At 40.5% G+C, this 20,506-nt stretch overlaps 1 protein-coding gene across 10 annotated transcripts in view; it reads right to left on the bottom strand.

The window, feature by feature from the left end:
* The window catches only part of LOC105030787 (echinoderm microtubule-associated protein-like 6), a 200,103-nt gene that overhangs the window by 167,240 nt on the left and 12,357 nt on the right, over positions 1-20,506 (bottom strand). For all 10 annotated transcript variants that reach the window (XR_004576137.1, XR_004576136.1, XR_004576135.1 and 7 more), the window contains exons 5-7: positions 3,651-3,836; positions 2,001-2,136; positions 186-387 (exon numbers count right to left, since the gene is read on the bottom strand). Coding sequence is in view for 7 of the 10 variants with exons in the window: in XM_034294192.1 (XP_034150083.1) it covers positions 186-387; positions 2,001-2,136; positions 3,651-3,836 (524 nt within the window). In the remaining 3 variants the exon portion in view is untranslated. The remainder of the gene's footprint in view (positions 1-185; positions 388-2,000; positions 2,137-3,650; positions 3,837-20,506) is intronic.

Raw genomic sequence — 20,506 nt, 5'->3', positions numbered from 1 at the left:
CATCTCTATAGCACAATGCTCCACCCACCAATCAATTTGGAGTGTCATAGCAAAGTGTCTGAATTATTTTCTTTCTATCTGAAGTTGTTTCTTTCTATTAGCCCCCTGTAGAATCAGACCTATGAGTTGTTGCGATAAGACATTTCTGAAGGATATTTTGGATGCCGTTTTGTGAAACCAGTTACCTTACAGAGCGGTCATCACTACCAGTTACAGCTACTGGCTGCTTGGGATGGAGGTCAAGGGCCCAGAGTTCACCTTCACTGTGACCCTGCATGAGGAGCAGTGGCTTGTCCCGGTCTCGCACCATCACTTCAAAGATTTCACTGTCCTGGGTGCCCATCAGGACACGATCTGCTTTCCAGCACACACTTCGGATAGACAGGCCTGGGAAAAGAAAACACTCAATAGTTTATTTTGAACTTAATCTGATAATTAAAGATAAAAGGGGCACTACGTAGACTTTCTTGCATTGCAGTATAAGAAAATGTCTATAAAAATGCCTAGGTGGTGTGTTGCAGCTTCCACCAGCTTTCCAGACAATGTGACAGCAACAATGTGACAGCAACAAATCATTCAAAGGTGTAGGCCAGAAGTAAGGTAATTTTGTCCTTGTTAAGGCCATTTCTTTAATTTGTGTGAATTGAAAGACAATTCCAAGGCAAAACAATGGAAAATAAATGCTATTTCCAAAAAAAAAATACAAATATTTCCCAAAATAAAAGTTATTTCAACTTACAATATTTTATTTTGAGTTTCAGTGTTTTCAAATAACAAACCAAACAGAATGAAATATCAATGTACTGCTTGTAATTCAGTAATATACAAGTGGAATAATAGTGTTTCACAATATTTATTACACAGTAATAAAAATACTGAATGTCTATTTCTCAACAAAAGGCAGTCAAATGGAAAAACTGCACTAACTTCCATTCATGTCATTGAGAAACGTGATATCATCATTTTGCTCCAAGAATCTCACCACATATATATTACATTAATAAAATTATAAAGGGATACTTAATGACAGAATGAGGCTAGGTTGCTAGGTCTGTCTGTTGCTAGGTCAGTCATTGTAACAGATGTTACAATGCAAGTTATGTTACATGAGTCTGTCTATCAGAGATTACTGGCCCATCAGCAGCATTAACAACCAGGCTTTACCCTGCTTAGCTTCTGACACAAGCTAACCCTGCAGTGGTTTGCAGGATGGCACCGCTGACTAGAATAGTAGATCTTCCCTACCCTTTGCCTTAGATAAAGCTCAGACTCTAATCCTCCCCCTAATCTAAACCTATTGACTCCACCTACTATGTGTTTCCCCTTTAGTAACAACTAACTAGTGGTGGCTGGTGTCATTATAAATCTGTGGACAAGCTCTCAGTAATGGTTGAATGAAAGGAATAGCATAAAAACCACAACAAACCAAAGAAAACCTTTGATACGGTTTAGTTAACAAAATTTCTGCAATTACTTTGAGCAATCCTCTTTTTAACAGCCACTACTGCAAATCGCAATAACAAATAAGAACAACCCATTTTAGCTCTGCCCTTTACAATAAATGTGAGGAAGTTTGACTTGGGTAACATTACACTGTTTTATATTTGAAAGTTTAGTAATTTAGCAGACGCTTTTATGCAGAGCAACTTACTACACTGAAAAACAAAAACATGTTGTGACAAAGTAGTCAACATTTACTTTACATATATAGTAAATCAACATTGTTTCTAACAACTTGTCTCTAGATTAATAGATCTAATACTAGACTGCACTTGTACTACACTGGGCATATGGAAGCAAGAAATGCAAAGACAATGGCTACATAGAAAAATCTTGAATGCTAATAAAAAGATTAAAGGGATTGAAAGCTCAACCTGCTTTGTGGGGTGTAAACTCTACAGAAGTATTTGCAAATCATCCAGTGTGACCCAGTTGGTTATGTATGGAGAGGATAGGGAAAGACAGGGATAGGTTAGAAGAAGAATTCTAAATAAATTTACTTTTATATCCTTGCTCAGTCTCTCGTAGGTCGATCTTAGTGATGGGTTTGAAATCCATATCCCACAGTCTCACGCAGCCGTCCCGCCCCCCTGTGGCAAACCCTTCCTCACAAGCATGCATGCTGAAAATCCCAGCCTGTAAAAAAGGTACAGATAAAATATCAAATATAATCTTTTCAAATCTAATTCTGACATCTAACAAAAATAAGTACTGTGACTGACTGATGGGCAAAGAAAGATACATCAAAATGTATAAATCACATATCTAAAAGCTAATTACATTGAGCTCATCAATACACAAGTGTAGTTTGCAAGACCAAAACACTAGACTTAACTTTTGGTTATCTCTTCCCTGGAGCAACCCCAGTAAGCAGATAGACATCAACTACATGATTATACACCGATCAGCCATACATTTATGACTACCTGCCTAATATTGTGTAGGTCCCCCTTTTGCAGCCAAAGCAGCCCTGACCCATAGAGGCATGGACTCCACTAGACTTCTGAAGGTGTGCTGTGGTATCTGGCATGTTAGAGACGTTAGCAGCAGATCTTTTAAGTCCTGTAAGTTGCGAGGTGGGGCCTCCAGGGATTGGACCAGTTTGTCCAGCACATTCCACAGATGCTCGATTGGATTGAGATCTGGGGAATTTGGAGGCCAAGTCAACACCTTGAACTTGTTGTTGTGTTCCTCAAACCATTCCTGAACCATCTTTGCTTTGTGGCAGGGCGCATTATCATGCTGAAGAGGCCAATGCCATCAGGGAATACCGTTTACCTTGAAACGGTGCACAATGCCTTAGGTTGGTGGTACGTGTCAAAGTAACATCTACATGAAGGTTTTATTGTATTTATTGTTTTAAGGTTTTATTGTTAAATCAATAAATGGACTTGCTCCTACTTACCTCGCTGAAATGATCCAGCCATACATACCTATACGTAACCTCAGATCACAGGATGCAGGCCTTTTAATTGTACCTAGAATTTCTAAACAGGGGCCTGTTTAGAAATTCCTTCTTCCTATGCCTTCTTCCCATACTGCATCCTGGTGCCATGTGTTCTCAAGGCAACTCACATGCACCGGGCCATCCACGTGATGTAAAAGAAAACGTGATTCATTAGACCAGGCCACCTTCTTCCATTGCTCGGTGGTCCAGTTCTGATGCTCACGTGCCTATTGTAGGCGCTTTTTTTACTTTTTCATCACTGTGTTCGCTGTGCACTGTAAACATTCCACTAGAAGCAATCAGAGTTCATAAAGATGCATTTTCCTGCAGCCTCAGCATTGCCTGACAAGAATGTGAAAGTTTTTTTGTTGTCCACTAATGTGCTTTATTCGCGTCAATTTGCCAACTGGATCCATGTCTCCCACGTGCCGTAATGTTTTCCGGGACCTTCCGACTTACAATTTAAGCACTGGTCATGATGTAATGGCTGATCGGTGTAGTTACAGTATAAACGTGACCAACATGGTTGTCAGTGCACCTCACAAATGCATATTTACACAACATGTATAAACATTTAAAGCTAAAGAAAATAACATGCTCTAGTTTATTGTTTGCAGATCTCTTAAAGGAAAAACAGTACTAGACACTGAGATTTCATTTGTATGGAAATGTTAATGTGTTAGTGGGGCTAAATTCTACTTACTCCATGGGCTGCTTGGACTGTGCGAGCTAGGTTCAACCCCTTCCAGACATAGATGTCCCCATTCAGCGCTCCAGAGTATGTCACTCCTTCCTTTGCTGTTGCCAGGCACAGAATGGTTTGCAAGTCCCCAGTCTTTCCAAAGATCCCCCGCTTGGGTGTCAAGGCATTCCCACACAAGGTCCAGAACTGAGCAAAGAGACGTCACAATTTTAAAATCACATCATTTTCCACAAGCTTTACCCAAATTTATTCTTACTGTACTTCAAACAAGTCAGTATTTGGTGTCTGATGCAATTAAATTTGATAAACTGCTGTGTGTTAACTGCAGTTTGAATGTTTAGTTCTGTGTTACTTTCTTCTCAGCCTTCCACTTAAAGCCTTAATTATTTGTTGTTCTTATTAAAGTGTTTGGATATATTATTGTGCTGCCAGATCCCAGATAGTCAAATACAGACATTTCTTATACAACTTCTTCTCACAGTCGACACATGTTTTGGTGCCAGATGACATTTCTTTAGGACATTTTCCTGCCCATGACTTCGTGTGACATGTCTCAAAGGAAGTATTTTGCAAATCTTCAACCCTCCCACCCCCATTGAGTTGCCGCTATAAGACAATGTGTTACGTAAGTCAACTAGATATCAAAAAACTGGGGAGAACATTTATGAATAACAATTATTAATAACAATTAAATAACAATAACATAAATCTAGTCTAAATAATGGTATGTAATGACCCTCCTAAAAAATAACCAATCAAAGCAGAGTCTCAGATTGAATGAGTGAACCCTGAACAGAAGTTGAGGGTTCAAAAAAAGCAAACAGTGATTAAGAAAATCAAAGCTGCCTTCATTTTCTTAAAAAAAAAAAAAAAAACTGAAAAAACTCTGAAAAAGAGATAAAGCATTATTTCACAGCTCACTCTTTACCAGGTACATTATCAGTAGTTTATTAATTACACTTGACACATATTCCATTACACTATCAGCCAACTGGTTGCATTCTGTCAAATAAATAACAGAATGTATTTACTTTTACTATGTTTATAAGGAAAAAACTCTTCAAATGCAGAACCATATACTGTAAAACATCATTTAAAGCATTAGAGCAGTCAAAGAATACTCTTTTTGTTTGATGATATTGCCATTGAGGTGGTAAAGATGTCAATAGTACACATACCGTGAGGGAGGTAAAAAGGAAAAAAAAATATTTTATTGTATTTTATTTAAGGATAGTGATCATATGAAGCCATTTATTATCACATAGTTGTATGGCTCCTTTTTATGCAATGGAAAAAGAAAAATAACGTTTGGCCATATTACAAACAAGGTGACACACACAGGGGAAAATGGCAATTAAAGGTGAATTTCCCACACCTTTTTAAATTACTAGTAGTGTCTGTGTAGAAATAGTCAATGAGTTTGTTAGCTCTCACATGGATGCACTGAGCAGGCTAGATACTGAGCCTTGGGGAGCAGAAAAGAACTGTCAAAAGACCAGCATATCAAGGTAATGGAAATGGAAAAAAATGGAAAAGGATATAAAAAGATATATAAGCCTTGCAAATGCCAGTCAGTACTGTTCAATCACTAATTAAGAAGTGGAAAATTCAGGGGATCTCTTGATACAAATCCAAGGTCAGGTAGACCAAGAAAGATTTCAGCCAGAACTGCCAGAAGAATTGTTTGGGATACAAAGAAAAACCTACAGGTAACCTCATGAGAAGTACAAGCTGCTCTGGAAAAAGACAGTGTGGTTATTTCAAGCTGTACAATTCGACGATACATGAAAAAATATGGTCGAGTTGCCAGAAAGAAGCTTTTACTGTGCCACTGCCACAAAAAACCTAGTTACAATATTCCTGACAACAAAAGACCAAATTAGAGCTTTATGGTCACAACCATAAGCGCTATGTTAGGAGAGGGGTCAACAAGGCCTACAGTGAACAGAATACCATCCCCACTGTGACGCATGGTGGTCGCTCACTGATGTTTTGGGGGTGTGTGAGCTCTAAACTCTGTTTCTGTTAAGAAAGGGTTCATTAATGAGAGTACCAATGCTCAGTTTATGGAAGCCATAGCTATCTCTCAAACAATAAGTGCTGAGTCACTTGATGTACTACTGGATCATTTTAATGCCAAAATATTGAATGTCATGGATTGTGTTGCACCGGAAAAGGTAGACTATTAACAAACAGAAAACAGAAAGCACCCTGAAAAGAGAATGTATGAAAGCGGAACGTAAGTGGAGAAAAACTAAACTTCAAATTCACTATGACATCTATAAACAAAGCCTTGGTAGCTTCAACAATGAGTTACTCAGGGCCAGTCAGCAACATTTATCGGGAATGATCAACAAGAATATCAACAATACCCGCACTCTATTTGTCAATGGTCGACAAGCTTACAAACCCAATAAAGCAGATAGCATCAGAACTCATGTCCACGGTGAAATGTAATGAATTTGCGTGTTTCTTTAGTGAAAAAATTAAAGTATTAGACGAAACATCAGAACTACACAGTCTAACAAGGACTCTGTACCGTCACCACGACCACCAAGACAACATGGTTATTATGTCGCATTTTAATACAATTGATCAAAAACCCCCAGAAGAAACAGTTCAACATCTTAAAGCTTCCACATGTTGTCTCGACACATTGCCATCAGACGTAAAAAAATTTTAAACTCTATTAAATTGTACCTACGGCAAACAGTTAATAGCTCTCTCCAGTCAGGCATTTTCCCAACGTCTCTAAAAACAGCTGCCATTAAGCCCCTATTAAAAAAGAGAACACTGGATGCATCTATAATGAACAACTATAGACCTGTATCAAATCTTCCTTTTATAGCCAAGATCATTGAAAAGGTTGTCTTCAATCAACTCAGCAATTTTTTTTTACCTCAAGCGGTCTCATTTCAGTCAGGCTTCAGACCTCACCACAGTACAGTACAAAGTACACAGTTTTAAATAGCTCCCAATGTTTTTATCAAATTCTTATTCTTTTTCTATTTTCTTATTCAATTTTTTATTATTATTATGTTGTTTTGATGTTTTCATTTGAGTATTTGTTTTCATGCTATTGTATTTTTATATGTATTTTTTTTCATCGTAAAGCAAGTATGAATTGTGCTATAGAAAAAACTTGCTTGCTAAAGGTACGGGGAATCTGGTAAAAACTGATGGCAAAATGAATGCAGCATGTTATCAGAAAATACAATTTGTATTCTTCTGCACGAAAGCAGCGCACGACAATGAACCTAAGCACATGGCCAAGTTGACCCTCTAGTGGTTACAGTGGAAAAAGGCTGAAGGTTCTGGAGTGGCCATCACACTCTCCTGACCGTAATATCATCGAGCCACTCTGGGGAGATCTCAAACATGCGGTACATGCAAGCCAACCAAAGACTTTGCATGACCTGGAGGCCTTTTGCCAAGATGAATGGGCAACTATGCCACCTGCAAGAATCTGGGGCCTCATTGACAACTATTGCAAAAATAATGCATGCTGTCATTGATGCTTAAGGGGGCAATACACAGTATTAAGAATTAAGAGTATGCAGACATTTGAACAGGGGTCAGTTTATGTTTTTATTGTTGCCATGTTATCTTTTATGATTGTGCCATTATGTTATGACCTACAGTTGAATGTGAATCCCATAAGACATAAAAGACGTGTTTTGCCTGCTCATTCATGTTCTCTTTACAAATGGTAGATCTATTATCAATTCTCCAAGGGTATGCAAACTTTTGAGCATGTTTGAATTTCATATAGTATTCATGCTGCTTAACATTAAGTATTTGTCCTTTTCAGGTTGGGAAGAAGTGACTGTTAATGGCTACACATCAATTGTATCAGCTGGTAGCTAGCATAAAGAAAATGTGTGATTGTAGTAAGTAATTTTTAGCAACAATGCAGTGTATTCTTGAAGATAACATGAATCTATTTTGGGGTTGATATCCATAAAAAAATCTAACTCACATTTTCACCTCAACAAAGTATGAGGTACACATACAACCCCATTTCTAAAGAAGTTGGTACGCTGTGTAAAATGTAAAGAAAAACAGATTGCAATGATGTGCAAATCATTTCAACTCTATATTTTATAGAAAATAGTATAAAGACAACATATCAAATGTTGAAACTGAGAAATGTTATTGTTTCTTGAAAAATATATGCCCACTTTGAATTTGCTGTTTAAAAAAAGCAGGGAAAGGGGCAACAAAAGACTAAAAGTTGTGTAATTCAAAAAAACAAACTAGGGGAACAACTAAATAAGTCAATTGGCATCTGGTCAGTAACATGATTGGGTATTTAAAAAAGCATCCCAGATTCTTTCAGAAGTAAAGATGGGGAGGGGTTCACCACTTTGTGAAAGACTGCACAGGCAAATAGTGCAACAAATAAAATTGTAAAGTGTTTGTGGATCTCATCAATGGTGCATAATATCATTAAAAGATTCACATAATCCGGAGAAATCACAAGGGACAAGGTCGGAAACTAATATTGGATGGCCATGATCTTCGGGCGGCAATGCATTAAAAACAGACATGATTCTGTAGTCAACATCACTACGTGCGCTCAGGAAAACCCCCGAAAACCATTTTCTGTGAAGACAGTACATTGCAGCATCCTGAAATGCAAGTTAAAACTCTACCATGTAAAAAAAAATAAAAATACATATATGAACAAGGTCCAGAAACTGGATCCCAGTTCATTTAAGATGGACTGAGGTGAAGTGGAAAACTGTCCTGAGGTCTGACAAATCAATTCTTTTAATAATTTTTGGGAATCATGGATGCCACGTCCTCCAGACTAAAGAGGAAGACACCAGACTTCAGGGAAGGCCTTGCTAATTTCAGCAAGACAATGCCAAACTACATTCTGCACAAATTAGATTAGATTTTTTTATCAGATTCAACTTTATTTTAATTGAACAGTACAAGTACAGTACAACGAAATGCAGTTAGCATCTAACCAACAGCATGGCTCTGTAGTAAAAGAGTCCAGATGCTATACTGGCCTTCCTGCAGTCCAGACCTGTCACCCTTTGACACATTTTTGTCAGATCCTGGCTGGGGGCCTCTAGGCGTTTCTATGTGCCTAGGGGCCAAGGTCAGGACCTGACCACAGAGGTGCCTCTTGGCATCTTTGCGCTGCTGTTTTGGTTGACCCCAATTGGAGGCAGCTGCTCCACGTTGCTTCTAATTGGGGACCCTATTTAAGTTGCCCTTGTTTTCCTGAGTTTTTATGGATAACTGTTTGTGACAGTTGTGCTTCAGTTCGCAGTTTGCCTCGCCTTTTGTTGTTGTGCTTTTACAATTAAAAGGATGTTTCCCTACATTCGCTCTGTGCATTGTGTCCTGCATCCCTATGACCGTGACATTTGGCACATTATGAAAAAAATTATGTCAAAGGACACCCCGAGCTGTTGAGAAGCTGCAAACTATATCAAGCAAGAATGGGAAAACATGTCACTTTCAAAACTAAAGTGACTGGTCTCATCCAAATCGCTTACAGGGTATTGTTAAAAGAAGAGGTGATGCAACACCATTGTGATGCAACATGCCCGTCTCAAGTGTTTTTAAATGTTTTGCTGGCATCAAATTCAAAATGGGTGTGTATTTTTCCAAAAACAATAACCTTTCTCTATTTCAACATATGTTGTCTTTGTACTACTTTCAAATAAATAAAGGGATAAATGATTTGCACATCATTGCATTCTGTTTTTATTTAGAATTTTAGGCAGCATAACAATGTTTTTGGAAATGGGGTTGTACAATTATTTGTCAAATGTATACTACTTTAGCTGGGCATCTATACTTAATTGTGTCCATTTGTGTAAGAGCTGTTTGAGAAGAACATCTGGAATATTAACCAATGAGATGGAAAATTTGGTCCAGGTCAAGATCCAGGTCAAAGAAACAAACACAAAGCATACACTGTAACCTTTCTCACATTTAAAACCCATCTAGAATTGTGGGTATTGTGAAAAGGCTTAGGTTGAGTTTTATTTGTTACTAAATGTGGTGAAACATAAATGTATTGTGTGTGGCTATTTCCTTCTGTTAAAAGAGGCAGGTCACTGTTTACACAGTTTTCTGCATTTTTGGATTGTAATGGAACATAAAGTATTTCAATGAGCAGGTTTCCAGCAAGTTCCCTAGACTTGAATAAAGGCTAAGTAGGGCTGTGGCTTTGTAATATTTTATTCATAGGCCACCCATTACAACAAATGTAATTCCTGTTAATTTTAATGTTACAGCAGAACTCTGACAGTTGTATATATTCATTGAGGCTTACAGAGGTTTAGGAGTTCCATGAGAGTCTATGGAAACATCAATATTTCTATATTCACCTGTGAAGGGAGGCCTTCATAGTCAACCTTCTAGGTCCCTTTAAAGAAGGAGGGAGTAATTATGTGAGCATGAATGTATGAATGTTGTTATTCTAATGGCCAGTATGATATGTTTTTTATTTCCTCAACTTAGTTATTTGCATAATGCCATCATTTCATTAAGTCCGTTATTTTGAGTGCTTGTATGCGTGTATGTATAGGTGATGTCTATGTCTTATGTGATCATGTATGTACAGTACCTCACAAAAATGAATAATCCCCTCACATTTTTGCAAATATTTGATTATATCTTTTCACGTGACAAAACACTGAAGGAATTACATTTTGCTACAATGTAAAGGAGTGAGTGTACAGTTTGTATAACAGTGTACATTTGCTGTCCCCTCAAAATAAATCAACACACAGCCATTAATGTCTAAACCGCTGGCAACAAAAGTAAGTGCACCCATATGTGAACATTTCCAAATTGAGCCAAATTTTCCCTCCCTGGTGTCAAGTGACTTGTTAGTGTTACAAGGTCCCAGGTGTCAAAGGGGAGTAGGTGTGTTAAATGTGTTGTTACTGCTCTCACACTCCCTCATACTGGTCACTGGAAGTTCAACATGGCACCTCATGGCAAAGAACTCTCTGAGGATCTGAAAAAAAGAATTGTTGCTCTACATAAAGATGGCCTAGGCTATAAGAAGATTGCCAAGACCCTGAAACTGAGCTGCAGCACAGTGGCCAAGACCATACAGCGGTTTAATCGGACAGGTTCCACTCAGAACAGGCCTCGCCATGGTCGACCAAAGAAGTTGATGCACGTGCTCAGCGTCATATCCAGAGGTTATGTGCAGCCAGCATTGCTCCAGAGGTTGAAGGGGTGGGGGGTCAGTGCTCAGACCATACACCGCACACTTGGTCTGCATGGCTGTCGTCCCAGAAGGAAGCCTCTTCTAAAGTTGATGCACAAGAAAGCCTGCAAACAGTTTGCTGAAGACAAGCAGACTAAGGACATGGATTACTGGAACCATGTCCTGTGGTCTGATGAGACCAAGATAAACTGATTTGGTTCAGATGGTGTCAAGCGTGTGTGGCGGCAACCAGATGAGGAGTACAAAGACAAGTGTGTCTTGCCTACAGTCAAGCATGGTGAAGGGAGTGTCATGGTCTGGGGCTGAATGAGTGCTGCCGGCATTGGGGAGCTACAGTTCATTCAGGGAACCATGAATGCCAACATGTACTGTGACATACTGAAGCAGAGCATGATCCTCTCCCTTCTGAGACTGGGCCGCAGGGCAGTATTCCAACATGATAACAACCCCAAACACACCTCCAAGACGACCACTGACTTGCTAAAGAAGTTGAGGGTAAAGGTGATGGACTGGCAAAGCATGTCTCCAGACGTAAACCCTACTGAGCATCTGTGGGGCATCCTCAAACTGAAGTCTCTAACATCCAACAGATCCGTGATGTCGTCATGGAAGAATGGAAGAGGACTCCAGTGGCAACTTGTGAAGCTCTGGTGAACTCCATGCCCAAGAGGGTTAAGAAAATAATGGTGGCCACACAAAATATTCACACTTTGCGCCCAATTTGGACATTTTCACTTAGGGGTGTACTAACTTTTGTTGCCAGCGGTTTAGACATTAATGGCTGTGTGTTGAGTTATTTTGAGGGGACAGCAAATTTACAGTTTTACAAGCTGTACACTCACTACTTTAAATTGTGGCAAAGTGTCATTTCTTCGGTGTTGTCGCATGAAAAGGTATAATCAAACATTTGGAGGGTTGGGCTCACCTCTTTGTGATTTGATGTATTTTGCGTGTAAAGTGACATACTTTTTTTTTTAGATATTCGTGATTCAGAGTTTTAATGTTTGTTTCCGGGCAACGACCTGTTCGTAACATTTGGTGTTAGAAATGGGATCCAGGATATTAGTATGCGCTAAACAGAAAGTGCAAGGACCCAGAGGTGATAAACGATGGAACACGAATTGGAGCTGTTGAACAATAAGGTATCGGCAGTGGAACAACGAGAAATAGAACAGGATATATTGTGGAGCGGGCTGGAGACGCCACGGAGAGGGGCTCTAGACAAGCCTAGTATACATCTGAATATAGCGGGTGCTATTTCTATCCACAACATTTAAAAAAGTGTATTAGGTACACTGTATGTGCCAACATGTTTCCAAAAGCTAACATATAATAACTCAAGTTCCCCATTAACAATATATACAAGAACATTTGATTTAAAAGGAGTAAAATAATATTTGTTCACTTTTTTACATTGATATACAGACATTTTCAAACTGACCATTATGGCCTCTGCATCCAAAATATTAACAAAAATGTCATTTAAATCCAAACCTTTTTATTTTCAGGAATGTGACAGAATTCAGCAAACAGGGCTTAAGTTGCATGTCACTACTTTTCAGGAGAGCCGTTTGTAAGACGAAAAATGTGTTCTGGGACATTGTCTTTTTTGCAGAAATGCCTTGAAGTTTTGAACTTGAATGTGATTTAATTACTAGTATGCGAAGTGTACTGAAATCCTTGTTTAACTAGCTGAAAATACAAAACTATTCCTGTATTCGCTGAGATAATGACGGGGCTGGACATGCTGACTTACAAAGGGCAACCATGGCATCCATGACAGTTATAATGGAAGTCAACAGAATTATGTTGGATTTCTAACCCTAAATTGAACTTGCCTGCCTCAAGAACCACTTAGCAGACTACTAACCAATACAAAAATACAGTGGGTGGTCCGCTCAGTTGTAACTAGTGTTTTTAGACTAAATTTTCCTACGGGTTGTGTATGCCCTAGGGCAGACCTGGGCAAGATAAATGCCCCCGGGCTGGATCCGGCCCCTTGAGTCATTCTATCCGGCCCGCGATACATCCAAAACGTTTAAGGTAATACAAAATAAAAAATACCTTACAAGTTCTGCAGATTACGTTACTTTATTTACTGTTGCATATTTATTTATTTTCAAATTAAAAGTCCCGTGGCACTCCCAGTAATAAGTCCATCAGTATTATACTGTCTGTTTAAAATACCATTAAGTTGAAACAAGGCATTTGCGTTGCTATGATACGTAGGGAACAGCACCACAATCCACGCGCGGAAGTTATCATTTGTACGTACATACGCAATTGATGGCTAGCGATCTCTGGAAATGAGCCTAAGAGAAGTTAATAACGAAAGCAGTGTATTTGAAAAACTACTGACAGGAAAATATTTATTTGCAGATGAAGTTAGATAACGGCAATTATACCAACATTTGCTTTGAGTAAAATTGATTTTTTTTAGGCCTTTGCCTGTCATAAGAACTGTTGTTAACAGAAAATAATAAAAACATTTTTAAAGTAAAATAAGTTAAATTATGAAAACGGTATTGCATGGAAAATAAATATGCATAAACATAAATATTTTCCCAGGGACAAACAAAACAGACAGGTTGAACAAGGACTAAACAACAGGTGGAAAACACCAATCAGGAACATAAGGGACACCTGGGGAAACGGCAGGAGGGGAAAAACTCAAACGCACATACAGGGTACCTGCATGCGTAACACAATCAATCAATCAAATCAATCAAAATTTATTTATAAAGTGCTTTTTACAACAGCAGTTGTCACAAAGTGCTTTACAGAGACACCCGGCCTTAAACCCCAAGGAGCAAACAACAGTAGTGTTGAATTTCAGTGGCTAGGAAAAACTCCCTAAGAAGGTCGAATTTTAGGAAGAAACCTAGAGAGGACCCAGGCTCAGAGGGGTGACCAGTCCTCTTCTGGCTGTGCCGGGTGAGATATTAAGAGTCCAATTGGAATAATAAATAAATTTCTCTTGGCTAAATCCAGAGTATATTTGATTTTAGACTAGGTCAGAAGTATGACCAGGTGGACAAGGACAGGAACAGCAACGGTCCCCCCAAACCAGGTAATCCGCAGGTGTGGACCAGGACCTCATCTCCTTCTAAAATTTAAAATTGGAGGAAACTGAGAAAAGTTAGTAGTACATCCCTCATGTCCCCCAGCACAATAATATAGCAGCGTAACACCTTGGAAACTGAGACGGGGGGGTCCGGTGACACTGTGGCCCTACCCGGGGGAGGCCCCGGACAGGGCCCAACAGGCAGGAAATCAATCCACCAGCCCAATCTCCAGACCTGAACCCCACTGAAACCCTCTGGAAGTTGATCAAGAGGAAGATGGATGGTCACAAGCCATCAAATAAAGCCGAGCTACTTGAATTTTTGTGACAGGAGTGGTATAAAGTCACCCAGGTGGAGAGCATGCCAAGACGCATGAAAGCTGTGATTAAAAATCAGGGTTATTCCACCAAATATTGATTTTCTTCCTAAGTTAAAACAATAGTATGTTGAATATGAATATTTTTTCTTTGCATTATTTGAGGTCTGAAAATAATGTATCATTGGTTAGTTTGACCAGTTGTTATTTTCAACAAATAAATACTCTAAATGACAATATTTTTATTTGGTAGTAATGTTGTCAGTAGTTTATAGGGGGCAGTTTGACGTGGTCGTGTTGCGTTGGGACTGTTAATGATCAAAACACCTGCGCGTTCTCATAACCCTTCAAGGAAAAGCCATGTCTTTCTCACCATTTATCCTGTTTTCCTGGTCGGTAAAGTACAAAAGTACCCTGGACCTTTCGATACAGTTTGATTAATTGCCTGTTAAAGTGTATGTAGAGGGTTGGAAAAGCGTGGTAATTGTGTAACTATGACAGAGACCCATGGTGCATTCCTTTGGAAAAAACTGATTTCTTACAAAACAACACTCCTGACAATATCCCTACGATTAATATAATTACATTTAGTAACTGTATTGTTGAGGAACTTTGAAATCGTTGCACTGTAAGTGTTAGCGATTAGCTAGTTCATTGTTCCTTGCTGTCAGATGGCTTCGGTTGGTTATTAGCAGACTCCAGTTAGCTGTATGCTATCTCCAGTCAAGTGTTTGTCAGTTCCGGGTAGCACTTTGCTAACTTACTCAGCCATGTTCTATTTGTGTTAACATGAAGGTCATTTGTTAAACTATCACTGTCTACCCTACTTTATGAATAATGTTTTCAATGTGGTTATATTATGAATAGTTTATATTACTTAGGCTATTGTTCATGCAAAGAACGAGGTACTGTACATGAATGGATGTCCTGTATCAATCTTAACAAATTACAGTACTGTGTTCTTGCAAAAAACGACCTGTGTCAACATGAACAATTGACACTACACTCTGTTTGTGAATGCATTTGTAAACCATTAATAAAGTAAGGTTTATCATTGTTAACCGTTTGTTCATTTCTTGTTCATCAATGTTCATTCAAGATAACTACTGCATTTTTAATGGTTGTTCGTGTACCCTTATCAGAATGTGTTACCAAGGTAGGATTGTTGAATTATTATTATTATTTTTAGGAAACATGTGTTGTGCAAAAACAATTTGACAGCATTTGACAGACTTGATTACATCTTTTTGACAGTATTTGACAAACGTAATGACATCTTTATGAACAAATTGTACCACTGTACTTGAGGTCAATACAAATATTCATGACACAATTATAATAGTCTCATGACAACCAGTGTCAAAACCAACCACATATGACAGTTGTATTTAATGCTAACACATAAAGCTAAATAGTTTCTTCAAATTTGATAATCAGGCCTGCTATAACATGTTTATGACAGGTAATGTTTATGACTAACTGTGCCACAGCATGGTTTGTCATTTGCTCCATAGCCGACTGGAAGGCCCTGCAACGGGTGGTGGAAACCGCCCAGCACATCACTGGTACCCAGCTCCTGGCCATCGTAGACCTCCAGCCCAAGTGATGTCTGCACAGGGTGTGTGGCATCATCAGGGACCCTTCACATCCATGCCACAAACTGCCCTCCTTCCATCGTACAGGTGGTACAGTCCTCTTAATTTTTGCACCAGCAGGCTAAGGAACACTTTCTTTCCATCTGCTGTGACCCATCAGAAATCATATCCACCCTTTGTTCTACTGGACTCTGACACTGCCTTGCAAAGTCTGAAGTTTTCAGTTGTTACAGGTACGTCTACTTCGGGGAACCTCATTGCTGCTATCCCTGCATTTGAGTTGCTCATGCTATCCTACTTCTTCAGTTTCATTGCACTGTACTTGTTCAATTACAATAAAGTTGAATCTAATCTAATGTTATTGTGGTTTATGTCAAGTTGTCATAAAGACATTGACAGGATATTTTGTCTTAGTTAATGTCAAGCTGTCATAACAAAGACATCCCAAACAATGTCAACTTTGCATAAAAAATGACATATTCATAAACGCTCATAATGATTCTTACGCTTCATGTTATGGCTATGACAATATAATGAAAATGTCATGTCACTCTTATGTACACCCCTTCAAATAAAGTGTTACCGTTCATTTTACTCAAACATATCTATGAATAGTAAAACCAGAGAAACTGATAATTTTGCAGTGGTCTCTTAATTTCTTCCAGAGCTGTATAACTCTGTGATCCGATCCATCCATTTTGGCTCATCTCACAAACAGGCAATTTTGCTCGCCAGCGTTCTGTATATAGGTGGGACAAAAGAGCATGTTTGCTTTAGCAAAGTGTCATCTAAACACAAAAGCCCCCCAGCGATATGGGGACACTTGAAACACGTACAGGATTATCTTCAATCCACACAAGTGTCAACTCTACACTTCTTCAGTGACAGCCCCTGTACACAATACAAACAGAAGGGCAACTTCTACCTTTTCAGCACAGAGTTGGCCAAAAATGCTCTCAAAGGTGGCATCTGGAACTTATCTGAAGCAAGTCATGGTAAGGGGGCCCTGGATGGCATTGGGGGGACCTTGAAGAGAACAGCTGACAAACTGGTGAGCAGTGGCTGTGACAGACCAGATGCCCATGAGTTATACAATGCCCTGACAGAAACCTCTACAACTGAATTTGTTTTAAATAGGAAGTGAAGAATTGAAAAAGGCAGTAGAGAGGATGCCAGGCCAAATACCGCCAGTGCCATCCACAATGAAGACATCAGCTAATTTTCCTCAGGAGAGATACAGTATAGGGAAGTGAGCTGCATGTGTTCCACACAAACCAACTGAGCTATCAAAACGCAACACATCACCTTTACCAATTCACAACAAAAGACGCAGACAGAATCAATCCCTGGAATAATAATTTTATTGGGAAGTGGTGTGCGCTAATATACGATGGCAGACTTTATCCAGGGATCATCCTGAACATGGATGAAATGCATGTCCAGGTGAAGTGTTTGCATTGCGTGGGAGAAAATAAATTATTCTGGCCCACACGAGAGGATGTCTTGTGGTACCTCTATGATTATGTGCTTCAAATGATTTATTAAGCACAAAAACTGTGACATAACAATGCGGGAATACAAAATGATGTGGGGAACCGACTACACACAACCAGTAAATTAAACAACCAGTTAATAAGCCAATCAGTTAATACACCAAGTCAGTTAAAAAAGCCAATAGTTCTTTAGCCACATGGATTATTAAATACCACTATTGAAATGTTTAAGTCACATTTTGTGTTTCACCTTTCCACTCCTAATAACTGATATAGGATTAATAAAAACATATTAGGATATACATTTGTAATTATGTTTTATGATTCATTAATTAATTTAAATAATTAACTAAGGTTTCAAATGTTAGTTGAAAGGTAAAAGCAAGCTTGTACAGTGTAAAAAAATATCCATTCTTCCTCTGTCACAGCAATCCACCCCATCACGGAATGTAAAACAAAAATCCAGAAAATCACATTGCATGATTTTTAAATAATTATGTTGCATTTTATTGCATGATATAAATATTTGATCATTACCAACCAGTAAGAATTCCGGCTCTCTCAGACCTGTTAGTTTTTCTTTAAGAAGCCCTCCTGTTCTCCACTCATTACCTGTATTAACTGCACCTGTTTGAACTCAAATAACTGTATAAAAGACACCTGTCCACACACTGAATCAAACAGACTCCAACCTCTCCACAATGGCCAAGACCAGAGAGCTGTGTAAGGACATCAGGGATAAAATTGTAGACCTGCACAAGGCTGGGATGGGCTACAGGACAATAGGCAAGCAGCTTGGTGAGAAGGCAACAACTGTTGGCTCAATTATTAGAAAATGGAAGAAGTTCAAGATGATGGTCAATCTCCCTGGGTCTGGGGCTCCATGCAAGATCTCACCTCGTGGGGCATCAATGATCATGAGGAAGGTGAGGGATCAGCCCAGAACTACACGGCAGGACCTGGTCAATGACCTGAAGAGCGCTGGGACCACAGTCTCAAAGAAAACCATTAGTAACACATTATGCCGTCATGGATTAAAATCCTGCAGCGCACGCAAGGTACCCCTGATCAAGCTAGTGCATGTCCAGGCCCGTCTGAAGTTTGCCAATGACCATCTGGATGATCCAGAGGAAGAATGGGAAAAGGTCATGTGGTCTGATTTGACAAAAATAAAGCTTTTTGGTCTAAACTCCACTCACCGTGTTTGGAGGAAGAAGAACGATGAGTACGACCCCAAGAACATCATCCCAACCATGAAGCATGGAGGTGGAAACATTCTTTGGGGATGCTTTTCTGCAAAGGGGACAAGACGACTGCACCATATTGAGGGGAGGATGGATTGGGCCATGTATGGGGAGATCTTGGCCAACAACCTCCTTCCCTCAGTAAGAGCATTGAAGATGGGTCGTGTCTGGGTCTTCCAGCATGACAACGACTCGAAACACACAACTATGGCAACTAAGGACTGGCTCAGTAAGAAGCATCTCAAGGTCCTGGAGTGGCCTAGCCGGTCTCCAGACCTGAACCCAATAGAATATCTTTGGAGGGAGCTGAAAGTCTCTATTGCCCAGCAACAGCCCCGAAACCTGAAGGATCTGGAGAAGTTCTGTATGGAGGAGTGGGCCAAAATCCCTGCTTCAGTGTGTGCAAAACTGGTCTAGAACTACAGGAAATATATGATCTCTGTAATTGCAAACAAAGGTTTTTCTACCAAATATTAAGTTCTGCTTTTCTGATGTATCAAATACTCCGTACCATACCATACCATCTTCTTCCGCTTATCCGGGGCCAGGTCGCAGGGGCGGCAGTCTAAGCAGGGATGCCCAGTCTTCCCTCTCCCCAGACACTTCCTCTAGCTCTTCCGGGGGGACACCGAGGCGTTCCCAGGCCAGCCGGGAGACATAGTCCCTCCAGCGTGTCCTAGGCCTTACCCGGGGTCTCCTCCCGGTGGGACGGGACCGGAACACCTTCCCAGGAAGGCGTTCCGGAGGCATCCGAAAAAGATGCCCAAGCCACCTCAGCTGACCCCTCTCGATGTGGAGGAGCAGCGGCTCTACTCTGAGCTTCTCACTCTATCTCTAAGGGATCGCCCGGCCACCCTGCGGAGAAAGCTCATTTCGGCCACCTGTATCTGGGATCTTGTCCTTTCGGTCATGACCCAAAGCTCATGACCATAGGTGAGAGTAGGAACGTAGATTGACTGGTAAATCGAGAGCTTCGCCTTGCGGCTCAGCTCTTTCTTCACCACGACAGACCGATACATTGACTGCATTACTGCAGAAGCTGCACCGATCCGTCTGTCAATCTCCCGTTCCATCCTTCCCTCACTCGTGAACAAGACCCCTAGATACTTAAACTCCTCCACTTGAGGCAGGCACTCTCCACCAACCTGAAGTGGGCAAGCCACCCTTTTCCGACTGAGGACCATGGCCTCGGATTTGGAGGTACTGATTCTCATCCCCACCGCTTCACACTCGGCTGCAAACCGTCCCAGCGCATGCTGAAGGTCCTGGTTAGAAGGGGCCAACACGACAACATCATCTGCAAAGAGCAAAGACGAAATTGTGTGGTCCCCAAACCTGACACCCTCCGGCCCCTGGCTGCGCCTAGAAATTCTGTCCATAAAAATAACGAACAGAACCGGTGACAAAGGGCAGCCCTGCCGGAGTCCAACATGCACTGGGAGCAAGTCTGACTTACTGCCGGCAATGCGGACCAAGCTCCTGCTTCGGTTGTACAGGGACCTGACAGCCCTTAGCAAAGGACCCAGGACCCCATATTCCCCAAGCACCCTCCACAAGATGCCGCGAGGGACACAGTCGAATGCCTTCTCCAAATCCACAAAACACATGTGGATTGGTTGGGCAAACTCCCATGAACCCTCCAACACCCTGTAGAGGGTATAGAGCTGGTCCAGTGTTCCACGGCCCGGACGAAAACCACACTGTTCCTCCTGAATCCGAGGTTCTACTATCGGCCGTATTCTCCTCTCCAGAACCCTGGCATAGACTTTCCCGGGGAGGCTGAGAAGTGTGATCCCCCTATAGTTGGAACACACCCTCCGGTCCCCCTTCTTAAAAAGAGGGACCACCACCCCGGTCTGCCATCCCAGAGGCACTGTCCCCGACCGCCACGCGATGTTGCACAGGCGTGTCAGCCAAGACAGCCCCACAACAT

This window comes from Esox lucius, chromosome 9 (genome assembly GCF_011004845.1).
Source record: "Esox lucius isolate fEsoLuc1 chromosome 9, fEsoLuc1.pri, whole genome shotgun sequence".
NCBI lineage: Eukaryota > Metazoa > Chordata > Actinopteri > Esociformes > Esocidae > Esox > Esox lucius.
This window is presented reverse-complemented; position numbering and strand designations above follow the sequence as displayed.